At 44.0% G+C, this 24,396-nt stretch overlaps 2 protein-coding genes across 2 annotated transcripts in view; one reads left to right on the top strand and one right to left on the bottom strand.

Annotated features, from left to right (window-relative positions):
* Positions 1-11,401, top strand: part of LOC135503889 (solute carrier family 2, facilitated glucose transporter member 5-like) — a 35,379-nt gene extending 23,978 nt beyond the window's left edge. The window contains exons 11-12 of the mRNA XM_064922067.1: positions 1,687-1,814; positions 8,434-11,401. Of these exons, the coding sequence (XP_064778139.1) occupies positions 1,687-1,814; positions 8,434-8,658 (353 nt within the window). The 3' untranslated portion in view covers positions 8,659-11,401. The remainder of the gene's footprint in view (positions 1-1,686; positions 1,815-8,433) is intronic.
* ca6 (carbonic anhydrase VI) overlaps positions 11,265-24,396 on the bottom strand; it is a 25,423-nt gene continuing 12,291 nt past the window's right edge. Inside the window, 8 exon segments of the mRNA XM_064922068.1 lie at positions 11,265-12,150; positions 13,338-13,543; positions 17,771-17,803; positions 17,890-17,973; positions 19,399-19,525; positions 23,998-24,085; positions 24,321-24,350; positions 24,352-24,382. Coding sequence (XP_064778140.1) covers positions 11,737-12,150; positions 13,338-13,543; positions 17,771-17,803; positions 17,890-17,973; positions 19,399-19,525; positions 23,998-24,085; positions 24,321-24,350; positions 24,352-24,382 — 1,013 coding nt within the window. The 3' untranslated portion in view covers positions 11,265-11,736.

Genomic DNA, 24,396 nt, shown 5'->3' with positions numbered 1-24,396 from the left:
AGTCTCTAACGTAGACATCTCACTAGTCTCTAACGTAGACATCTCACTAGTCTCTAACGTAGACATCTCACTAGTCTCTAACGTAGACATCTCACTAGTCTCTAACATAGACATGTCACTAGTCTTATGTAGACGTCTCACTAGTCTCTAAAGACCAGTAACTAGTCTCTAACATAGACCTGTCACTAGTCTCTAACATAGACCTGTCACTAGTCTCTAACGTAGACCTGTCACTAGTCTCTAACGTAGACCGGTCACTAGTCTCTAACAGACCTGTCACTAGTCTCTAACGTAGACCTGTCACTAGTCTCTAACAGACCTGTCACTAGTCTCTAACATAGACCTGTCACTAGTCTCTAACGACCGGTCACTAGACCCTGTCACTAGTCTCTAACAGACCTGTCACTAGTCTCTAACAGACCTGTCACTAGTCCCTAACATAGACCTACTAGTCTCTAACGACACTAATCTCTAACGTAGACATCTCACTAGTCATCTCACTAGTCTCTAACATAGACCTGTCACTAGTCTCTAACGTAGACATCTCACTAGTCTCTAATGTAGACCTGTCGCTAGTCTCTAACATAGACATGTCACTAGTCTTATGTAGACGTCTCACTAGTCTCTAAAGACCAGTCACTAGTCTCTAACAGACCTGTCACTAGTCTCTAACATAGACCTGTCACTAGTCTCTAACGTAGACCTGTCACTAGTCTCTAACGTAGACCGGTCACTAGTCTCTAACAGACCTGTCACTAGTCTCTAACATAGACCTGTCACTAGTCTCTAATGTAGACCTGTCACTAGTCTCTAACGTAGACCTGTCACTAGTCTCTAATGTAGACCTGTCACTAGTCTCTAATGTGGACCTGTCACTAGTCTCTAACATGGACCTGTCACTAGTCTCTAACATAGACCTGTCACTAGTCTCTAACATAGCCCTAAACTAGTCTCTAATGTAGACCTGTCACTAGTCTCTAACATAGACCTGTCACTAGTCTCTAACGTAGACCGGTCACTAGTCTCTAACATAGACCTGTCACTAGTCTCTAACATAGACCTGTCACTAGTCTCTAACATAGACCTGTCACTAGTCTCTAACATAGACCTGTCATAACATAGACCTGTCACTAGTCTCTAACATCACTAGTCTCTAACCACTGTCTCTAACATAAACCTGTCACTCTAATGTAGACCGGTCACTAGTCTCTAACATAAACCTGTCACTAGTCTCTAATGTAGACCGGTCACTAGTCTCTAACATAGACCTGTCACTAGTCTCTAACATAGACCTGTCACTAGTCTCTAACATAGACCTGTCACTAGTCTCTAACATAGACCTGTCACTAGTCTCTAACGTAGACCTGTCACTAGTCTCAGAATCCTGACCCTAGGCAACAGCAGGGACTATGGTCTGTTTCCTCTTTACAAATCACGAGGCAGACATGCCATAACATCGTGATTGGAAACCAAAGTTTGCTGGCGAAACCTTTGCATTAGTTTTATTGAAGGTAGTTGATGCAAACTAGCCACTTCAGAAATACACTCATTAAAAACCATCTTCGTAATCTCTATTTTGTTTTTGGGGTATGAAGAAGCAGATAAGGCAGTGACGTACTTCCTCATTGGTGTTAAGCCGGAACATTGCAACATTGTGGATGTCTAACCTCTGACCTCTGTCCCAAGGTACTATTCCCTACGTGGTGACCACAGAGATGTTCCGCCAGTCGTCCAGACCAGCAGCCTTCATGGTGGCAGGGTCGATCCACTGGCTGTCCAACTTCACTGTGGGACTGGTGTTCCCCTTCATGGAGGTCAGTTCTCCAAGCCGGAAAGACGCCATTTTGATGTCAACAAAGAGAGATTCTGGATATATTGTTCATAGTAAAACAAGTCATGTTGATGTCAACAAAGAGAGATTCTGGATATATTGTAATACACTGCTCAAAAAAATAAAGGGAACACTAAAATAACACATCCTAGATCTGAATGAATGAAATATTCTTATTAAATACTTTTTTCTTTACATAGTTGAATGTGCTGACTACAAAATCACACAAAAAAGATCAATGGAAATCAAATTTATCAACCCGTGGAGGTCTGGATTTGGAGTCACACTCAAAATTAAAGTGGAAAACCACACTACAGGCTGATCCAATTTGGATGTAATGTCCTTAAAACAAGTCAAAATGAGGCTCAGTAGTGTGTGTGGCCTCCACGTGCCTGTATGACCTCCCTACAACGCCTGGGCATGCTCCTGATGAGGTGGCGGATGATCTCCTAGGGGATCTCCTCCCAGACCTGGACTAAAGCATCCGCCAACTCCTGGACAGTCTGTGGTGCAACGTGGCGTTGGTGGATGGAGCGAGACATGATGTCCCAGATGTGCTCAATTGGATTCAGGTCTGGGGAACGGGCGGGCCAGTCCATAGCATCAATGTCTTCCTCTTGCAGGAACTGCTGACACACTCCAGCCACATGAGGTCTAGCATTGTCTTGCATTAGGAGGAACCCAGGGCCAACAGCACCAGCATATGGTCTCACAAGGGGTCTGAGGATCTCATCTCGGTACCTAATGGCAGTCAGGCTACCTCTGGCGAGCACACGGAGGGCTGTGCGGTCCCCCAAAGAAATGCCACCCCACACCATGACTGACCCACCGCCAAACCGGTCATGCTGGATGATGTTGCAGGCAGCAGAACGTTCTCTACGGCGTCTCCAGACTCTGTCACGTCTGTCACATGTGCTCAGTGTGAACCTGCTTTCATCTGTGAAGAGCACAGGGCGCCAGTGGCGAATTTGCCAATCCTGGTGTTTTCTGGCAAATGCCAAACGTCCTTCACAGTGTTGGGCTGTAAGCACAACCCCCACATGTGGACGTCGGGCCCTCATACCACCCTCATGGAGTCTGTTTCTGACCGTTTGAGCAGACACATGCACATTTGTGGCCTGCTGGAGGTCATTTTGCAGGGCTCTGGCAGTGCTCCTCCTGCTCCTCCTTGCACAAAGGTGGAGGTAGCGGTCCTGCTGCTGGGTTGTTGCCCTCCTACGGCCTACTCCACATCTCCTGATGTACTGGCCTGTCTCCTGGTAGTGCTCTGGACACTACGCTGACAGAATTCTTGCCACAGCTCGCATTGATGTGCCATCCTGGATGAGCTGCACTACCTGAGCCACTTGTGTGGGTTGTAGACTCTGTCTCATGCTACCACTAGAGTGAAAGCACCGCCAGCATTCAAAAGTGACCAAAACATCAGCCAGGAAGCATAGGAACTGAGAAGTGGTCTGTGGTCACCACTTGTAGAACCACTCCTTTATTGTGGTTGCCTTGCTAATTGACTATAATTTCCACCTGTTATCTATTCCATTTGCACAACAGCATGTGAAATTTATTGTCAATCAGTGTTGCTTCCTAAGTGGACAGTTTGATTTCACAGAAGTGTGATTGACTTGGAGTTACATTGTGTTGTTTAAGTGTTCCCTTTTTTTTTGAGCAGTGCATATGTATATATTTATAGATATATATATATCCACAAGTCTCTGTAGTGTTTATGGACCATTTGTATTTGTATGTATTTCTATTTATTATGGATCCCCAGTAGCTGCTGTCTCTTCCTGGCGTCGGGCAAAAATTAAGGCAGTAATATACATTATAATACAATTTTTAAACATTCAAATACATTTTACAACAGATTTCACAATACATTAAGTGTGTTCCCTCAGGCCACTACTCTATTAATACACACTATCCGGGTGTGCGTGTGTGTATAGTGTGTGTGTTATGTCAATACATACAGGAGTCAACCTCTTATGTTTCACCGAGTCGTGGCTGAACGACGACATTCATAACATACAGCTAGCTGGCGGGTTATACACTCTATCGGTAGGATAGAACAGCAGCCTCTGGTAAGACAAGGGGTGGGGTCTATGTGTATTTGTAAACAACAGCTATCTACAACGATATCTAAGGAAGTCTCAAAGTTTTTCTCGCCTGAGGTGGAGTATCTCATGATAAGCTGTAGACCACACTATATACCTAGAGATTTTTCATATGTATTTTCTGTAGCTGTCTACATACCACCACAGACCGATGCTGGCACTAAAACCACACTCAATGAGCTGTTTTCCGCCATAAGCAAACAGGAAAACGCTCATCCAGAGGTGGCGCTCCTAGTGGCCGGGGACTTAAATGCAGGGAAACTTAAATCAGTTTTACCTCAATTCTATCAGCATGTAAAATGTGCAACCAGAGGGGGAAAAAACCTCTAGACCACCTTTACTCCACACACAGAGACGTGTACAAAGCTCTCTCTCACCCTCCATTTGGCAAATCTGACCATAATTCTATCCTCCTGATTCCTGCTTACAAGCTAAAATTAAAACAGGAAGCACCAGTGATTCGGTCTATGAGTACACCTCATCACTCATTGGCTTCATCAATAAGTGCATTGATGACCTCGTCCCCACAGTGACCGTACGTACATACCCCAACCAGAAGCCATGGACTACAGGCAACATTGGCGCTGAGCTAAATGATAGAGCCGTCGCTTTCAAGGACTCTAGCTTATAAGAAATCTCGCTATGCCCTCCGACGAACCGTCAAACAAGCAAAGCGTCAATACAGGACTAAGATTGAATCGTACCACACCGGCTCCGACGCTTGGTGGATGTGGCAGGGCTTGGAAACTATTACGGACTACAAAAGGAAGCACAGCTGAGAGCTGCCCAGTGACACGAGCCTACCAGACGAGCTAAATAACTTCTATTCTCGCTTTGAGGCAAGTAACACTGAAACATGCATGAGAGCATCAGCTGTTCCGGACGACTGTGTGATCACGTTCTCTGCAGCCGATGTGAGTAAGACCTTTAAACAGGTTAACATTCACAAGGCCACAGGGCCAGAAGGATTACCAGGACGTGTACTCCGAGCATGCGCTATCTTCACTGACATTTTCAACCTCTCCCTGTCTGAGTCTGTAATACCAACATGTTTCAAGCAGACCACCATAGTCCCTATGCCCAAGAACACTAAGGTAACCTGCCTAATTACTACCGACCCGTAGCACTCACGTCTGTAATAAATTTTTTGCACTATTGGCTAGAACCTGTAAGTAAGCATTTCACTGTAAGTTATACCTATTGTATTCAGCGCACGTGACAAATAAACTTTGATTTGATTTGTAGCCATGAAATGCTTTGAAAGGCTGGTCATGGCTCACATCAACACCATTATCCCAGAAACCCTAGACCCACTCCAATTTGCATACCGCCCCAACAGATCCACAGTTGATGCAATCTCTATTGCACTCCACACTGCCCTTTCACACCTGGACAAAAGGAGCACCAATGTGAGAATGCTATTCCTTAACAACAGCTCAGCGTTCAACACCATAGTGCCCTCAAAGCTCATCACTAAGCTAAGCTAAGTGTTGCAGTGATTTCACACTGTGTAGTAGTTGACGTGTATAGTGTTTAGTCATCCACATACATAGACACACAGGCTTTACTCAGAGTCAGTTGTCATGACGTTGCCCTGTTGGGTGAGGTTCATGACCTCCCATAAATACATTTCCCCCTTTTCTCTCCACTCTACAGAATGGACTCTTGGAAAGCCCTTTGTTAACATAGAGAAAGTCTGGTAACATCAAAAGGTTGGGGAAAGGTACAATATTTATGTAATCCAACCAGTTGGAAGCGTCCGTTTGTACTTAAAGAATATGATGTCAGGCCAGTTGTTGTCTGGGACATTAGATCTGATGATAGGATGATATAATATGATGTCAGGCCAGTTGTTGTCTGGGACATTATATCTGATGATAGAACGACAGATTCACATGGAATTATTGTGAAATTTAAATGTTTAAATATGAAACAATTTGTGAAAAGATTAAATGTAATTTTTGATTCTCAATGAGAGAATTGTTTTCATAAGTAAACCCTGCTCACTCAGTGGCCACGCCCAAGTGAACAGACATTGGTTGAGAACTATGAAACACGCCCTTCTCTCCCCCAATACAAAAAGCCCGTCGACGGAAGTCAACCTCATGTTCCTGACGATGTGAACATCATCGGAAACCTATCTCTCTTTACACCCACCCACCCACTTACCTATCTCTCTTTACACCCACCCACTTACCTATCTCTCTTTACACCCACCCACTTACCTATCTCTCTTTACACCCACCCACCCACTTACCTATCTCTCTTTACACCCACCCACTTACCTATCTCTCTTTACACCCACCCACCCACCCACTTACCTATCTCTCTTTACACCCACCCACCCACTTACCTATCTCTCTTTACACCCACCCACCCACTTACCTATCTCTCTTTACACCCACCCACTTACCTATCTCTCTTTACACCCCACCCACCCACTTACCTATCTCTCTTTACACCCACCCACCCACTTACCTATCTCTCTTTACACCCACCCACCCACCCACTTACCTATTTCTCTTTACACCCACCCACCCACTTACCTATCTCTCTTTACACCCACCCGCCCACTTACCTATCTCTCTTTACACCCACCCACCCACTTACCTATCTCTCTTTACACCCACCCACCCACTTACCTATCTCTCTTTACACCCACCCACCCACCCACTTACCTATCTCTCTTTACACCCACCCACCCACTTACCTATCTCTCTTTACACCCACCCACCCACTTACCTATCTCTCTTTACACCCACCCACCCACTTACCTATCTCTCTTTACACCCACCCACCCACTTACCTATCTCTCTTTACACCCACCCACCCACTTACCTATCTCTCTTTACACCCACCCACCCACTTACCTATCTCTCTTTACACCCACCCACCCACTTACCTATCTCTCTTTACACCCACCCACCCACTTACCTATCTCTCTTTACACCCACCCACCCACTTACCTATCTCTCTTTACACCCACCCACCCACTACCTATCTCTCTTTACACCCACCCACCCACTTACCTATCTCTCTTTTACACCCACCCACCCACCTACCTATCTCTCTTTACACCCACCCACCCACTTACCTATCTCTCTTTACACCCACCCACCCACCCACTTACCTATCTCTCTTTACACCCACCCACCCACCCACCTATCTCTCTTTACACCCACCCGCCCACTTACCTATCACTCTCTTTACACCCACCCACCCACTTACCTATCTCTCTTTACACCCACCCACCCACTTACCTATCTCTCTTTACACCCACCCACCCACTTACCTATCTCTCTTTACACCCACCCACCCACTTACCTATCTCTATCTTTTTACACCCACCCACCCACATTACCTATCTCTCTTTACACCCACCCACCCACACCCACCCACCCACTTACCTATCTCTCTTTACACCCACCCACCCACTTACCTATCTCTTTTTACACCCACCCACCCACTTACCTATCTCTCTTTACACCCACCCACCCACTTACCTATCTCTCTTTACACCCACCCACCCACTTACCTACCCACCCACCCACCCACTTACCTACCTATCTCTCTTTACACCCACCCACTTACCTATCTCTCTTTACACCCACCCACCCACTTACCTATCTCTCTTTACACCCACCCACCCACTTACCTATCTCTCTTTACACCCACCCACCCACTTACCTATCTCTCTTTACACCCACCCACCCACTTACCTATCTCTCTTTACACCCACCCACCCACTTACCTATCTCTCTTTACACCCACCCACTTACCTATCTCTCTTTACACCCACCCACCCACTTACCTATCTCTCTTTACACCCACCCACCCACTTAACTATCTCTCTTTACACCCACCCACCCACCCACCCACTTACCTATCTCTCTTTACACCCACCCACCCACTTACCTATCTCTCTTTACACCCACCCACCCACCCACCCACCCACTTACCTATCTCTCTTTACACCCACCCACCCACTTACCTATCTCTCTTTACACCCACTTACCTATCTCTTGATCTCTACCTCTATATCTCTACTTCAACCTTTACCTCTACTAATCTCTCTCTACCTCTACCTATCTCTCTCTCTCTCTACCTATCTCTCCACCTCTACCTATCTTTCCACCTCTACCTATCTCTCCACATCTCTACCTCTACCTACCTATCTCTCTACCTCTCTATCTCTACATCTCTCTACCTCTACCTACCTATCTCTCTATCTCTACATCTCTCTACCTCTACCTACCTATCTCTCTACCTTTATCTCTTTACCTCTACCTATCTCTCTACCTCTACCTATCTCTCTACCTCTACCTCTATGTCTCTACCTCTGTATGTCCGTCTCCAGAGAGACCCGAGCACCAATATTTTCATCATCAGTACAGTACCATAGAGTATATACGCTGTTATGTCCAGAAGTTGTGTGTGACCTGAATGTCTTCCTCTTTCTGTCTGTGTTTCTACATATCTATCTCTGCCCTCCAGAGTGGCCTGGGCTCCAACAGTTTCATCATCTTCTGCTTCATCTGCTTGGCGACACTGTTCTACATCTGGCTGATCGTCCCGGAGACCAAGAACAAGACCTTCCTGGAGATCAGTCAGATGTTCGCTGACAGGAACCAGGTGGAGATACAGGTGGGAAATGCTCCGTTGAAACCAGAGACCGGAGACGGCAGGGAAGGCGACGCATTCAAGGTCACTGCCTTCTAAGGAGGAGGATTGAGGCCGTTTGTTTAAGGACTCTGTTTGAGAGAAGAAAGGAGAAGAACAAAAAAAACAGGTTGTTCTATTTGAAGGTTGACAGACTGGACTGGAACCACTTGGTGTAATTTGTATTTATTAAACTATACGCCCAATGCAGACGTTATTATGTCAATACCAAATCATTTCTGGGCAACAGAAACAGCAATGAATCCCTTTGAAAGTGGCCTGTGTCAAAGTTGACTTCAAAGTGTAAACAGGATAATTTTGGTCATAAAGTCAGTCTCATCTAAAATGGAGTTCAAATAAAATTTTATTTGTCACATTCACATGGTTAGCAGATGTTAATGCGAGTGAATCGAAATGCTTGTGCTTCTGGTTCCGACAATGCAGTAATAACCAACGAGTAATCTGACCTAACAATTCCACAATAACTACCTTATACACACAAGTGTAAAGGGATGAAGAATATGTACATAAAGATATATGAATGAGTGATGGTACAGAACGGCATAGGCAAGATGCAGTAGATGGTACCGAGTACATTATATACATATGAGATGAGTAATGTAGGATATGTAAACATAAAAGTGGCATAGTTTAAAGTGGCTAGTGATACATGTATTACATAAAGATGGCAAGATGCAGTAGATGATATAGAGTACAGTCTATACATATAAGATGAGTAATGTAGGATATGTAAACATTAAAGTTTGGAACATCTGTGCATCACAATAGGAACATTAAGGTTTGGAACATCTGTGCATCACAATAGAAACATTACGGTTTGGAACATCTGTGCATCACAATAGGAACATTACGGTTTGGAACATCTGTGCATCACAATAGAAACATTACGGTTTGGAACATCTGTGCATCACAATAGGAACATTACGGTTTGGAACATCTGTGCATCACAATAGGAACATTAAGGTTTGGAACATCTGTGCATCACAATAGGAACATTAAGGTTTGGAACATCTGTGCATCACAATAGGAACATTAAGGTTTGGAACAGCTGTGCATCACAATAGAAACATTACGGTTTGGAACATCTGTGCATCACAATAGGAACATTAAGGTTTGGAACATCTGTGCATCACAATAGGAACATTAAGGTTTGGAACATCTGTGCATCACAATAGGAACATTAAGGTTTGGAACAGCTGTGCATCACAATAGAAACATTACGGTTTGGAACATCTGTGCATCACAACAGGAACATTTAAGGTTTGGGTTTTGATTTGACGATGTCCATTTCCCCACTAACATGTGGTGAACAGCTGCGGTGATTTCTCTCTATCCAATAGCATAGACAGTGAGACAGACCTGCCCAGCAGCTCCGAACATTGTTTACATAAGAAAACATGTCACACATTTAGTTAGATGTAAAATTGCGCAACTAAAACAAGAAATCTGTAATACGTTCTTAAGTTTTGCCGAGGATCTTTTAGTTGCGCAATTTTACATCTAACGAGGGTGTTTGGTACAGTATTTCTCAAGTAAAACAAATGTGTGACATGTTTTCTTATGTAAACAATGTTCGGAGCTGCTGGGCAGGTCTGTCTCACTGTCTATGCTATTGGATAGAGAGAAATCACCGCAGCTGTTCACCACATGTTAGTGGGGAAATAGACATCGTCAAATCAAAACCCAAACCGTAATGTTCCTATTGTGATGCACAGATGTTCCAAACTCCATTTTAGACGAGACTGACTTTATGACCAAAATGATCCTGTTTCCACTTTGTAGTCAATTTTGACACTGGAATAACTGTCTGACTCAAATCAATGCCACGTAGGCCTGTTACCCAGAAGTGATTTGGTATTGACATAATAACGTCTGCATAATTTAATAAATACAGATCACACCAAGAAGTCACAGTCCAGTTATCTTAGTTTCACTCTGAAGATTTGGAGGAAGTGAAATAGGCTTCCTACAGTGTCTCATGGGGGACAAACATAATTAACCAAACGCGGAATCAGACAGGAAACACATCTCTAAGACTATAAAGTAGTGCACTGGGCCCTTTATTAATCCTTCTTTAGCAGACCGATAGTCTGTAGTGTGGGAAAATAGGCCTGAAAACACCCCCTCCCCTGTAAGTACCTTACTGTATTGCTTCTTAGCAACAACAAAAAAACTATTTCTCAAGGAAGAATTATGCTAAGATTGTCTGGGAGGGGTCTGAGTGGGGGGAATTAAAACAAGCTGTTATTGGCAGACAGGTTTGGAACTCGCTTTATTATTGGTCTATTAAGCAATTTACTGCCTGGTGTCATCACCAGGCAAGCCGAAACTCACGCCCATATGCAAACAAGCTGATTAGAAGGTACTGTGAAGATTATATTTTCAACCAGTAACGATCAGGAAATAACACTGATAAAAACAATTTTTTTTTTTTTTTTTTTTAAATCAAGAAACACAGTGTTTCATCAGCTGTTGTACAATATGATACAGACCACAGGGAGTAAAACAGAAGTTTGACTGTACTGGGCCTTTAAATGTTTCATTTCTATGGTGATATGTCTGTGACTGTGTTATAGTTCACTGGCTCTGCAGCCTGTCCAACAATGCAAGGCTGTTATAGTGGATGAAATAAACATACAAAATGCTTTAATATAGAACTTTATTGAGGAAACATAGATATGAATTACGATAGATGGCTGATGCCCTGAGCCCACACGGACGTTCAGAGATCTTCTGTGCTTTACTTCACTTAAACAATAAACATTGTCATTACTAAACCTGATACCCATGTCTCAAACAGATGACTTATCCTTCATACCCAATAGTCATCAGCAGTAAAGGATAGATTTGATATATTGACTGGACATAATAACAGACCAAACAGAACTACATTGTGTTGATAGTGGGAATCCTCTGCTCTGTGAGAAACAGGGTCATGTTCAGTAGAGACAAAACGTTTTCAAATGGCACGGAACACGGTGGTACTGCACTTCCTGAACTTGTCCAATAAGAACTATGATTTTTTTAAACATTTTATTTCCGTTGCAAAATGTTTTGTTACGTTGTGCCCTACTGAACACCACCCAGGCTTCCCTGTGCTTCAGCTGTCCGCTCACCTCAGGGACACCTGTAATCTGTCTCTAGCTGCACCCCCCCATAGAGACTCATAGGAGTGACCCCCCAGCTGAGCACGTTCCCCCTGGGAGAGGTGGTGTTCTCACAGGACATCTGTTCCCGGATCTCAGCCGAGTTCAAAACGTAGTCCCACACGTTGACATCCGTCATCTGACCCACGAAGGCGTCCGTGTCAGAGATCCCCAGGAAGCCGTCCTGGTCCTTCCCCAGGATGAAGACCCCTGCTGGGCTGACTGTGTATCTCCTCCGGAGGTACTGCTCCTCCCCCACCAGCCCGTTGATCCACAGCTCAGCCCCCCCGGAGTGGGACGACCAGGTGACACAGTAGTTGACCCAGTCACGGGAGTGGAAGTTGTGGGGCAGGTTGACAAACTCGTTGCCGATCCACAGACCCACCTGGATGGATCACATGAAAAATAGAAATACGACTGCTGATGACTTTTCCATCCCTCCCTCGCTTACTCCACCCCGACTCCCTCCCTCCCTCCCTGACTCCCACCCTGACTCCCTCCCTCCCTCCCTGACTCCCACCCTGACTGCCCTCCCTCCCTGACTCCCCTCCCACCCTGACTGCCCTCCCTCCCTGACTCCCCTCCCACCCTGACTCCCTCCCTGACTCCCTCCCTCCCTCCCTGACTGCCCTCCCTCCCTGCCCTCCCTCCATGACTGCCTCCCTGACTCACCTCCCTCCCTGACTCCCTCCCTCCCCTCCCTCCACTCGCCTCCCACACTGACTCCCTCCATGACTCCCTCCCTGTCTCCCTCCCCTTTCTCCATAACTCCCTCCCCTCGCCTCCCACACTGACTCCCTTCATGACTCCCTCCCTGACTCCCCTCCCTCCCTGTCTCCCTCCCCTTTCTCCATAACTCCATCCCCTCACCTCCCACACTGACTCCCCTCCCTCCCTGACTCCCTCCCCTCCCTCCATGACTCCCTCCCTGACTCCTCTCCCTCCCTGACTCCCTCCCCTCCCTCCATAACTCCATCCCCTCGCCTCCCACACTGACTCCCCTCCCTCCCTGACTCCCTCCCCTCCCTCCATGACTCCCTCCCCTCCCTCCATAACTCCCTCCCCTCGCCTCCCACACTGACTCCCTCCATAACTCCCTCCCTCCCTGACTCCCTCCATGACTCCCTTCCTGACTCCCCTCCCCCCCTGACTCTCTCCCTCCCCTCCCTCCATAACTCCCTCCCCTCGCCTCCCACACGGACTCCATCCATGACTCTCTCCCTCCCTGACTCCCTCCATGACTCCCTCCCTGACTCCCCTCCCTCCCTGACTCCCTCCCCTCCCTCCATGACTCCCTCCCTGACTCCTCTCCCTCCCTGACTCCCTCCCATCCCTCCATAACTCCCTCCCCTCGCCTCCCACACTGACTCCCTTCATGACTCCCTCCCTGACTCCTCTCCCTCCCCTCCCTCCATAACTCCATCCCCTCGCCTCCCACACTGACTCCCCTCCCTCCCTGACTCCCTCCCATCCCTCCATAACTCCCTCCCCTCGCCTCCCAAACTGACTCCCTCCATAACTCCCTCCCCTCCCCTCCCTCCATAACTCCCTCCCTCCCTGACTCCCGCTCACCTCATATCCCATGGTGATCATCAGTTCGTTGTCGTTGCCCTGGCTGGAGTATGACAGGACAGTGTGTATCTCTCCAGGGCGCATCTTCAGGTGCATGCAGGCGGTGAAGGAGTGCAGGTCCATGGAGTGAGCCAGGTGGGCCCGGGCATAGCTCTCGGTGTTCCTCTCTGGGAAGTGGAGCACCAGGGGAGACATCACTCTGGGCTCTATGGGGGACAGGGGTGATACGGTTAACAGCTGACACAGAAGAAGGAATGATACATATCTACTGCATCACACAACAACTCACTAAATATAAGTACTGTAAATATAAGTTCTCCACATAGAAATAGTATAAATATAAGTACCCTAAATATAAGTCCTGTAAATATAAGTACCCTAAATATAAGTACCCTAAATATAAGTTATCCACATAGAAATAATATAAATATAGGTACCCTAAATATAAGTACCCTAAATATAAGTTATCCACATAGAAATAATATAAATATAGGTACCCTAAATATAAGTCCTGTAAATATAAGTACCCTAAATATAAGTACTGTAAATATAAGTTATCCACATAGAAATAGTATAAATATAGGTACCCTAAATATAAGTACTGTAAATATAAGTTATCCACATAGAAATAGTATAAATATAAGTACCCTAAATATAAGTACTGTAAATATAAGTTATCCACATAGAAATAGTATAAATATAAGTACCCTAAATATAAGTACTGTAAATATAAGTTATCCACATAGAAATAGTATAAATATAAGTACTCCAAAGCGAAGTACTGTAAATAGAATTACTCTAAATAGATCATAAAAGAGCAACTTTGCGTAAAATGTTCCACTATACATTAAATATACCTGTAGTTGTGTTCTAACGACTATTGTAACTACTAGTGTAACTACTATTGTAACTACTATTGTAACTACTAGTGTGACTACTAGTGTAACTTCTAGTGTGACTACTATTGTAACTACTATTGTAACTACTAATGTAACTACTAGTGTAACTACTAGTGTAACTACTATTGCAACTACTAGTGTACGTACTAGTGTAACTACTATTGTAACTACTAGTGTGACTACTAGTGTGACTACTATTGTAACTACTAGTGTGACTACTATTGTATTTACTAGTGTGACTCCTAGTGTGACTACTAGTGTGACTACTATTGTAACTACTATTGTGACTACTAGTGTGACTACTATTGTAACTACTAGTGTAACTACTATTGTAACTACTAGTGTGACTACTAGTGTAACTACTAGTGTAACTACTATTGTAACTACTAGTGTAACTACTAGTGTAACTACTATTGTAACTACTATTGTAACTACTAGTGTAACTACTAGTGTAAGTACTAGTGTAAATACTAGTGTAATTACTATTGTAACTACTAGTGTGACTACTAGTGTGACTACTATTGTATTTACTAGTGTGACTCCTAGTGTGACTACTAGTGTAACTACTAGTGTAACTACTAATGTAACTACTAGTGTAACTACTAGTGTAACTACTATTGCAACTACTAGTGTACGTACTAGTGTAACTACTATTGTAACTACTAGTGTGACTACTAGTGTGACTACTATTGTAACTACTAGTGTGACTACTATTGTATTTACTAGTGTGACTCCTAGTGTGACTACTAGTGTGACTACTATTGTAACTACTATTGTGACTACTAGTGTGACTACTATTGTAACTACTAGTGTAACTACTATTGTAACTACTAGTGTGACTACTAGTGTAACTACTAGTGTAACTACTATTGTAACTACTAGTGTAACTACTAGTGTAACTACTATTGTAACTACTATTGTAACTACTAGTGTAACTACTAGTGTAAGTACTAGTGTAAATACTAGTGTAATTACTATTGTAACTACTAGTGTGACTACTAGTGTGACTACTATTGTATTTACTAGTGTGACTCCTAGTGTGACTACTAGTGTAACTACTAGTGTAACTACTAGTGTAACTACTATTGTAACTACTAGTGTAACTACTAGTGTGACTACTATTGTAACTACTAGTGTGACTACTAGTGTGACTACTAGTGTAACTACTAGTGTAACTACTAGTGTAACTACTAGTGTAACTACTAGTGTAAGTACTAGTGTAATTACTATTGTAACTACTATTGTAACTACTATTGTATTTACTAGTGTGACTCCTAGTGTGACTACTAGTGTAACTATTAGTGTAACTACTAGTGTGACTACTATTGTGACTACTATTGTGACTACTAGTGTAACTACTAGTGTAACTACTATTGTAACTACTAGTGTAACTACTATTGTAACTACTAGTGTAACTACTAGTGTAACTACTATTGTAACTACTAGTGTAACTACTAGTGTGACTACTATTGTGACTACTAGTGTAACTACTAGTGTAACTACTATTGTAACTACCAGTGTGACTACTAGTGTAACTACTAGTGTAACTACTATTGTGAATACGAGTGTGACTACTAGTGTAACTACTATTGTAACTACTAGTGTGACTACTAGTGTAACTACTAGTGTAACTACTATTGTAACTACTAGTGTAACTACTAGTGTAACTACTATTGTGACTACTATTGTAACTACTAGTGTGACTACTATTGTGACTACTATTGTGAATACGAGTGTGACTACTAGTGTATTTACTAGTGTGACTACTAGTGTGACTACTAGTGTAACTACTAGTGTAACTATTAGTGTAACTACTAGTGTAACTACTAGTGTGACTACTAGTGTAACTACTAGTGTAACTACTAGTGTAACTACTAGTGTAACTACTATTGTGAATACGAGTGTGACTACTAGTGTAACTACTATTGTATTTACTAGTGTGACTACTAGTGTAACTACTATTGTATTTACTAGTGTGACTACTAGTGTGACTACTAGTGTAACTACTATTGTAACTACTAGTGTAACTACTAGTGTAACTACTATTGTAACTACTAGTGTAACTACTAGTGTAACTACTAGTGTGACTACTAGTGTAACTACTATTGTAACTACTAGTGTAACTACTAGTGTAACTACTAGTGTAACTACTATTGTGAATACGAGTGTGACTACTAGTGTAACTACTATTGTATTTACTAGTGTGACTACTAGTGTAACTACTATTGTATTTACTAGTGTGACTACTAGTGTGACTACTAGTGTAACTACTATTGTAACTACTAGTGTAACTACTAGTGTAACTACTAGTGTAACTACTAGTGTAACTACTAGTGTGACTACTAGTGTAACTACTAGTGTGACTACTAGTGTGACTACTATTGTGACTACTAGTGTGACTACTAGTGTGACTACTAGTGTGACTACTAGTGTAACTACTAGTGTAACTACTAGTGTAACTACTAGTGTAACTACTATTGTGACTACTATTGTAACTACTAGTGTGACTACTAGTGTGACTACTAGTGTAACTACTAGTGTAACTACTATTGTAACTACTAGTGTAACTACTAGTGTAACTACTAGTGTAACTACTAGTGTAACTACTAGTGTGACTACTATTGTATTTACTAGTGTAACTACTAGTGTGACTACTATTGTAACTACTAGTGTGACTACTAGTGTAACTACTATTGTAACTACTAGTGTGACTACTAGTGTAACTACTAGTGTAACTACTATTGTAACTACTAGTGTAACTACTATTGTGACTACTATTGTGACTACTAGTGTAACTACTATTGTGACTACTATTGTGACTACGAGTGTGACTACTAGTGTGACTACTATTGTAACCAATTTTCCCTTTTTTTGGCACTGAGCAAATTTCAGGTCTGCTGAGCGCAAACTTTAATGTTGTGAAAATGATGTGCAACATCCAGCAAGCGTTTACTGTGAACAACGAGGCTGCACCCGCTTCAAGTTACAGTTTCAGACAGTGGTCAAGTTGGCTACCGTGGCTATTTGATGGCTAATTACCGTGATGGCTACCGTGGCTATTTGATGGCTAATTACCGTGATGGCTACCGTGGCTCTTTGATCCTAATTTAGTCCTACCAGAGTAGCCTACCATCAAAAACAATAGAGAAAATGACCCCCCCCCCTAATATTTTAACATGGAAATAGCTGTTCTGTCACTGATTGGTGAAGTAGTTTAATAGGCTAAATGTCAAATACTGTTGATTTAACAGTTGTTTTTTTTTTAAAGGAACAGAAAGGAACGCAATAAACCAGTACTTTTTGGGGGTTTGAACCAGTTCAGAACATTATTTTGTGGGTCGGAACAGTGGAGTGAAACTATAAAAATAGTGTTTCTGTTCAGAACAAAACGATTGGAAAATAATGTTTGTTCCAACCCCTGATTGTAATAACATTGTAATAACATTGTAATGACACATTGGTGTTATTGCACGTAACATATAAGAGCAACCTCGTAGAGTACGGTGTACTCCAATACCTAACTACAGTACTCACCTTGTTTGGAAGGCCTTGCATCCCCAATTTCACCTACATTAACAAAAACACAGAGTCAGTTTACATATGAACCTTCACTCATTGTTATACTTTTAAATGTCAATAAAGATATATCTCACTTGAATGTATGTGTTTTCCAAGAGAAGTAATCAGACCCTCGATCTTCAGAAGCTTTGATTCGATTTCATCTTGGCGACAGAATGCTAAGTGGAGAATGAGAGAAAGAGAGAGAGAGAAAGAAAGAGAGGGAGAGGGAAAGAAAGAGATATAGAGAGAAAGAGAGAGAGAGAGAGGCAAAGAAAGAGAGATAAAGAAAGAGAGGGAAAGAGAGAAAGAAAGAGAGATAGGGAGAGAGGGAAAGAAAGAGAGATAGAGAGAGGGGAAGCGAGATATAGAGAGAGTGAAAGAAGGGGAGAGAGGGAAAGAGAGAGAGAGAGAGAGAGAGAGAGAGGGAAAGAGAGAAAGAAAGAGAGATAGGGAGAGAGGGAAAGAAAGAGAGATAGGGAGAGAGGGAAAGAAAGAGAGATAGAGAGAGGGGAAGCGAGATATAGAGAGAGTGAAAGAGGGGGAGAGGGAAAGAGAGAGAGAGAGTTAGAGAGAGAAAGAGAGGGAAAGAGAGAAAGAAAGAGAGATAGGGAGAGAGGGAAAGAAAGAGAGATAGAGAGAGGGGAAGCAAGATATAGAGAGTGAAAGAGGGGGAGAGAGGGAAAGAGAGAGAGAGAGTTAGAGAGAGAAAGAGAGGGAAAGAGAGAAAGAAAGAGAGATAGGGAGAGAGGGAAAGAAAGAGAGATAGGGCGAGGGGAAGCGAGAGGGGGGAGAGACAGATATAGAGAGAAAGAGGAAGTGAACATGGTCAGGGAAAGGCCTTGAGGCTGATTCCTCTCAGATGGGTTCCATATGTAGAGCATCATAAATCATCTTAAAACATACTGTGAGATGAGCATCATCTTAGAAATCCACTATATTAAAGACATGTGTTGAGCATCAATATGAGATATATCTTATCTGTATCTATTTGCCTGTTAAGTTGATCCATTCCTTAACATTGATCTCAGTCATTTCATGTCCCAAGGGTTACTCGGAAAACAGAAAGATCGTAAGAAGAGCAAAGGCAAAATTACTGTCTGGCAACACAAGACTATCCATTCCCTAACACACACACCAGGGCCCGTATACAGATGTAGGATCTCAATTTGATCACTCTTTTGTTGCTGAGAATTTTCCTGCTAAGCAGGAAATTCAAACTCGTAGTGTATTAAAGTCTTTTTAAAGTTTGTCATTTCCAATTTGAAATTCAAGTTTTCCCTAACAAAAGATGTATCACCCACTATAAGATGTATCACCCACTATAAAAAAATGTTAATTAATTATAATAATCAACATAATAATTCACGTATCCTGTTGCTGCAGGATAATTTTCCTGTTGTAGAAAACTGGCTCAAATTAAGATCCTACATCTGTAGATACAGTGCTTCCTTTTTCAAACGGAGGCTACAGCCATATTAGGACAACGAATTGATCCATTCCTTATCATATACAGCAGGACCTATATCTACATAGATACATAATCATATTTTCCTGTTTAGTTTATCTTCTTAATTCCCTAAGAGTAGGTTCTGTCCACATACTGCCTTTCCCCAGGCGAGGCAGGAAGGAGGACTCGACCACGCGATCGTTGAGTGGCTGGGCCATGCGGTAATCATTCCACAAAGTCTTATTGTCCATGTCCATCAGAGTACTTTCCAACTTTCTGATCTGGATGTGGGGGGGAGGATAGGAAAGAGAGTTTATGAATCAATTAATTAAAAAATGAATCAATTAATCAATTAATTAAATAATGAATAAATCAATCAATCAATAAAAGGATGAATGAATAAAAGGATGACTCAGTAAATCTTTCACAGGGCTGTTTCATCTGCTTTTTAAGGAGGCTAGGAGCAGAGTGTAAGAGTTCACGTCCATTGTTGAAACATGTAACGGTTTAATTTACACATCAGCAGTTTTGTGAGACAGCAGGGAGAGCAATCAATGAACTAACCAATCAAGTAATCGATAAATCAATCAATCACAGGGCTGTTTAATCTCATTTTCATTCACGGCTATTAGGTACAAATTTCAACAACAAAAAAGTTGAGTAACATTTCAAAGAAAATTGATGTGGAGAATTGAAAGGTTAATTTTACAAATCAGATGGTTTGTGAGAGAGAGAGAGCAGGGTTACCTGGTTGTGAGAGAGGGTGATGGGTATAGTACCTGGTTGTGAGAGAGGGTGATGGGTATAGTACCTGGTTGTGAGAGAGGGTGATGGGTATAGTACCTGATTGTGAGAGAGGGTGATGGGTATAGTACCTGGTTGTGAGAGAGGGTGATGGGTATAGTACCTGGTTGTGAGAGAGGGTGATGGGTATAGTACCTGGTTGTGAGAGAGGGTGATGGGTATAGTACCTGGTTGTGAGAGACGGTGATGGGTGTAGTACCAGGTTGTGTGAGAGGGTGATGGGTATAGTACCTGGTTGTGAGAGAGGGTGATGGGTATAGTACCTGGTTGTGAGAGAGGGTGATGGGTATAGTACCAGGTTGTGTGAGAGGGTGATGGGTATAGTACCTGGTTGTGTGAGACGGTGATGGGTATAGTACCAGGTTGTTTGAGAGGGTGATGGGTATAGTACCTGGTTGTGAGAGAGGGTGATGGGTATAGTACCTGATTGTGAGAGAGGGTGATGGGTATAGTACCTGGTTGTGAGAGAGCGTGATGGGTATAGTACCTGGTTGTGAGAGAGGGTGATGGGTATAGTACCTGATTGTGAGAGAGGGTGATGGGTATAGTACCTGGTTGTGAGAGAGGGTGATGGGTATAGTACCTGGTTGTGAGAGAGGGTGATGGGTATAGTACCTGGTTGTGTGAGAGGGTGATGGGTATAGTACCTGGTTGTGAGAGAGGGTGATGGGTATAGTACCTGGTTGTGAGAGAGGGTGATGGGTATAGTACCTGGTTGTAGTACCTGGTTGTGAGAGAGGGTGATGGGTATAGTACCTGGTTGTGAGAGAGGGTGATGGGTATAGTACCTGGTTGTGAGAGAGGGTGATGGGTATAGTACCTGATTGTGAGAGAGGGTGATGGGTATAGTACCTGGTTGTGAGAGAGGGTGATGGGTATAGTACCTGGTTGTGAGAGAGGGTGATGGGTATAGTACCTGATTGTGAGAGAGGGTGATGGGTATAGTACCTGATTGTGAGAGAGGGTGATGGGTATAGTACCTGGTTGTGAGAGAGGGTGATGGGTATAGTACCTGGTTGTGAGAGAGCGTGATGGGTATAGTACCTGGTTGTGAGAGAGGGTGATGGGTATAGTACCTGGTTGTGAGAGAGGGTGATGGGTATAGTACCTGGTTGTGAGAGAGGGTGATGGGTATAGTACCTGGTTGTAGTACCTGGTTGTGAGAGAGGGTGATGGGTATAGTACCTGGTTGTGAGAGAGGGTGATGGGTATAGTACCTGGTTGTGAGAGAGGGTGATGGGTATAGTACCTGATTGTGAGAGAGGGTGATGGGTATAGTACCTGGTTGTGAGAGAGGGTGATGGGTATAGTACCTGGTTGTGAGAGAGGGTGATGGGTATAGTACCTGGTTGTGAGAGAGGGTGATGGGTATAGTACCTGGTTGTGAGAGACGGTGATGGGTGTAGTACCAGGTTGTGTGAGAGGGTGATGGGTATAGTACCTGGTTGTGAGAGAGGGTGATGGGTATAGTACCTGGTTGTGAGAGAGGGTGATGGGTATAGTACCAGGTTGTGTGAGAGGGTGATGGGTATAGTACCTGGTTGTGAGAGACGGTGATGGGTATAGTACCAGGTTGTTTGAGAGGGTGATGGGTATAGTACCTGGTTGTGAGAGAGGGTGATGGGTATAGTACCTGGTTGTGAGAGACGGTGATGGGTATAGTACCAGGTTGTGTGAGACGGTGATGGGTATAGTACCAGGTTGTGTGAGAGGGTGATGGGTATAGTACCTGGTTGTGAGAGAGGGTGATGGGTATAGTACCTGATTGTGAGAGAGGGTGATGGGTATAGTACCTGGTTGTGAGAGAGCGTGATGGGTATAGTACCTGGTTGTGAGAGAGGGTGATGGGTATAGTACCTGATTGTGAGAGAGGGTGATGGGTATAGTACCTGGTTGTGAGAGAGGGTGATGGGTATAGTACCTGGTTGTGAGAGAGGGTGATGGGTATAGTACCTGGTTGTGAGAGAGGGTGATGGGTATAGTACCTGGTTGTGAGAGAGGGTGATGGGTATAGTACCTGGTTGTGAGAGAGGGTGATGGGTATAGTACCTGGTTGTAGTACCTGGTTGTGAGAGAGGGTGATGGGTATAGTACCTGGTTGTGAGAGAGGGTGATGGGTATAGTACCTGGTTGTGAGAGAGGGTGATGGGTATAGTACCTGATTGTGAGAGAGGGTGATGGGTATAGTACCTGGTTGTGAGAGAGGGTGATGGGTATAGTACCTGGTTGTGAGAGAGGGTGATGGGTATAGTACCTGATTGTGAGAGAGGGTGATGGGTATAGTACCTGGTTGTGAGAGAGGGTGATGGGTATAGTACCTGGTTGTGAGAGAGCGTGATGGGTATAGTACCTGGTTGTGAGAGAGGGTGATGGGTATAGTACCTGGTTGTGAGAGAGAGGGTGATGGGTATAGTACCTGGTTGTGAGAGAGGGTGATGGGTATAGTACCTGGTTGTGAGAGGGTGATGGGTATAGTACCTGGTTGTGAGAGAGGGTGATGGGTATAGTACCTGGTTGTGAGAGAGGGTGATGGGTATAGTACCTGGTTGTGAGAGAGGGTGATGGGTATAGTACCTGGTTGTGAGAGAGGGTGATGGGTATAGTACCTGGTTGTGAGAGAGGGTGATGGGTATAGTACCTGGTTGTGAGAGAGGTGATGGGTATAGTACCTGGTTGTGAGAGAGGGTGATGGGTATAGTACCAGGTTGTGAGAGGTGATGGGTGATGGGTATAGTACCTGGTTGTGAGAGACGGTGATGGGTATAGTACCTGGTTGTGAGAGAGGGTGATGGGTATAGTACCTGGTTGTGAGAGAGGGTGATGGGTATAGTACCTGGTTGTGAGAGAGGGTGATGGGTATAGTACCTGGTTGTGAGAGAGGGTGATGGGTATAGTACCTGGTTGTGAGAGAGGGTGATGGGTATAGTACCTGGTTGTTAGAGAGGGTGATGGGTATAGTACCAGGTTGTGAGAGACGGTGATGGGTATAGTACCTGCTTGTGAGAGAGGGTGATGGGTATAGTACCAGGTTGTGAGATAGGGTGATGGGTATAGTACCTGGTTGTGTGAGACGGTGATGGGTATAGTACCAGGTTGTGAGAGAGGGTGATGGGTATAGTACCTGGTTGTGAGAGAGGGTGATGGGTATAGTACCTGGTTGTGAGAGAGGGTGATGGGTATAGTACCTGGTTGTGAGAGAGGGTGATGGGTATAGTACCTGGTTGTGTGAGAGGGTGATGGGTATAGTACCTGGTTGTGAGAGAGGGTGATGGGTATAGTACCTGGTTGTGAGAGAGGGTGATGGGTATAGTACCTGGTTGTGAGAGAGGGTGATGGGTATAGTACCTGGTTGTGAGAGAGGGTGATGGGTATAGTACCTGGTTGTGAGAGAGGATGTGATGGGTATAGTACCTGGTTGTGAGAGAGGGTGATGGGTATAGTACCTGGTTGTGAGAGAGGGTGATGGGTATAGTACCTGGTTGTGTGAGAGGGTGATGGGTATAGTACCTGGTTGTGAGAGAGGGTGATGGGTATAGTACCTGGTTGTGAGAGAGGGTGATGGGTATAGTACCTGGTTGTGAGAGAGGGTGATGGGTATAGTACCTGGTTGTGAGAGAGGATGGGTATAGTACCTGGTTGTGAGGTATGGGTAGTACCTGGTTGTGAGAGAGGGTGATGGGTATAGTACCTGGTTGTGAGAGAGGGTTGTGATGGGTATAGTACCTGGTTGTGAGAGACGGTGATGGGTATAGTACCTGGTTGTGTGAGAGAGGGTGATGGGTATAGTACCTGGTTGTGAGAGAGGGTGATGGGTATAGTACCAGGTTGTGAGAGAGGGTGATGGGTATAGTACCTGGTTGTGAGAGAGGGTGATGGGTATAGTACCTGGTTGTGAGAGAGGGTGATGGGTATAGTACCTGGTTGTGAGAGAGGGTGATGGGTATAGTACCTGGTTGTGAGAGAGGGTGATGGGTGTGTCGAACACTGTCCACAGGATGTTCTCGTAACAGGGAGGGGTGGTAAGAGAGCCTTGGTACCTGGTTGTGAGAGAGGGTGATGGGTATAGTACCTGGTTGTGAGAGAGGGTGATGGGTATAGTACCTGGTTGTGAGAGCTGGATGATGGGTCATAGTACTGGTTGTAGAAGGGTGATGGGTATAGTACCTGGTTGTGAGAGACCATGGGTATAGTACCTGGTTGTGAGATGGGTGATAGGTGTGTCAGTAACTGTCCACAGGATATTAACAGGGAGGGGTGTAGATAGATTCATACCTGAATAAATGGTTCAGGTTCTCATGTAGATAGATTGAGGCTGGATATGTTCATGGACTGGCCTGTACAACATCCC

The sequence above is a fragment of the Oncorhynchus masou genome, chromosome 18 (assembly GCF_036934945.1).
Source record: "Oncorhynchus masou masou isolate Uvic2021 chromosome 18, UVic_Omas_1.1, whole genome shotgun sequence".
In the NCBI taxonomy this organism is placed as follows: Eukaryota; Metazoa; Chordata; class Actinopteri; order Salmoniformes; family Salmonidae; genus Oncorhynchus; species Oncorhynchus masou.
This window is presented reverse-complemented; position numbering and strand designations above follow the sequence as displayed.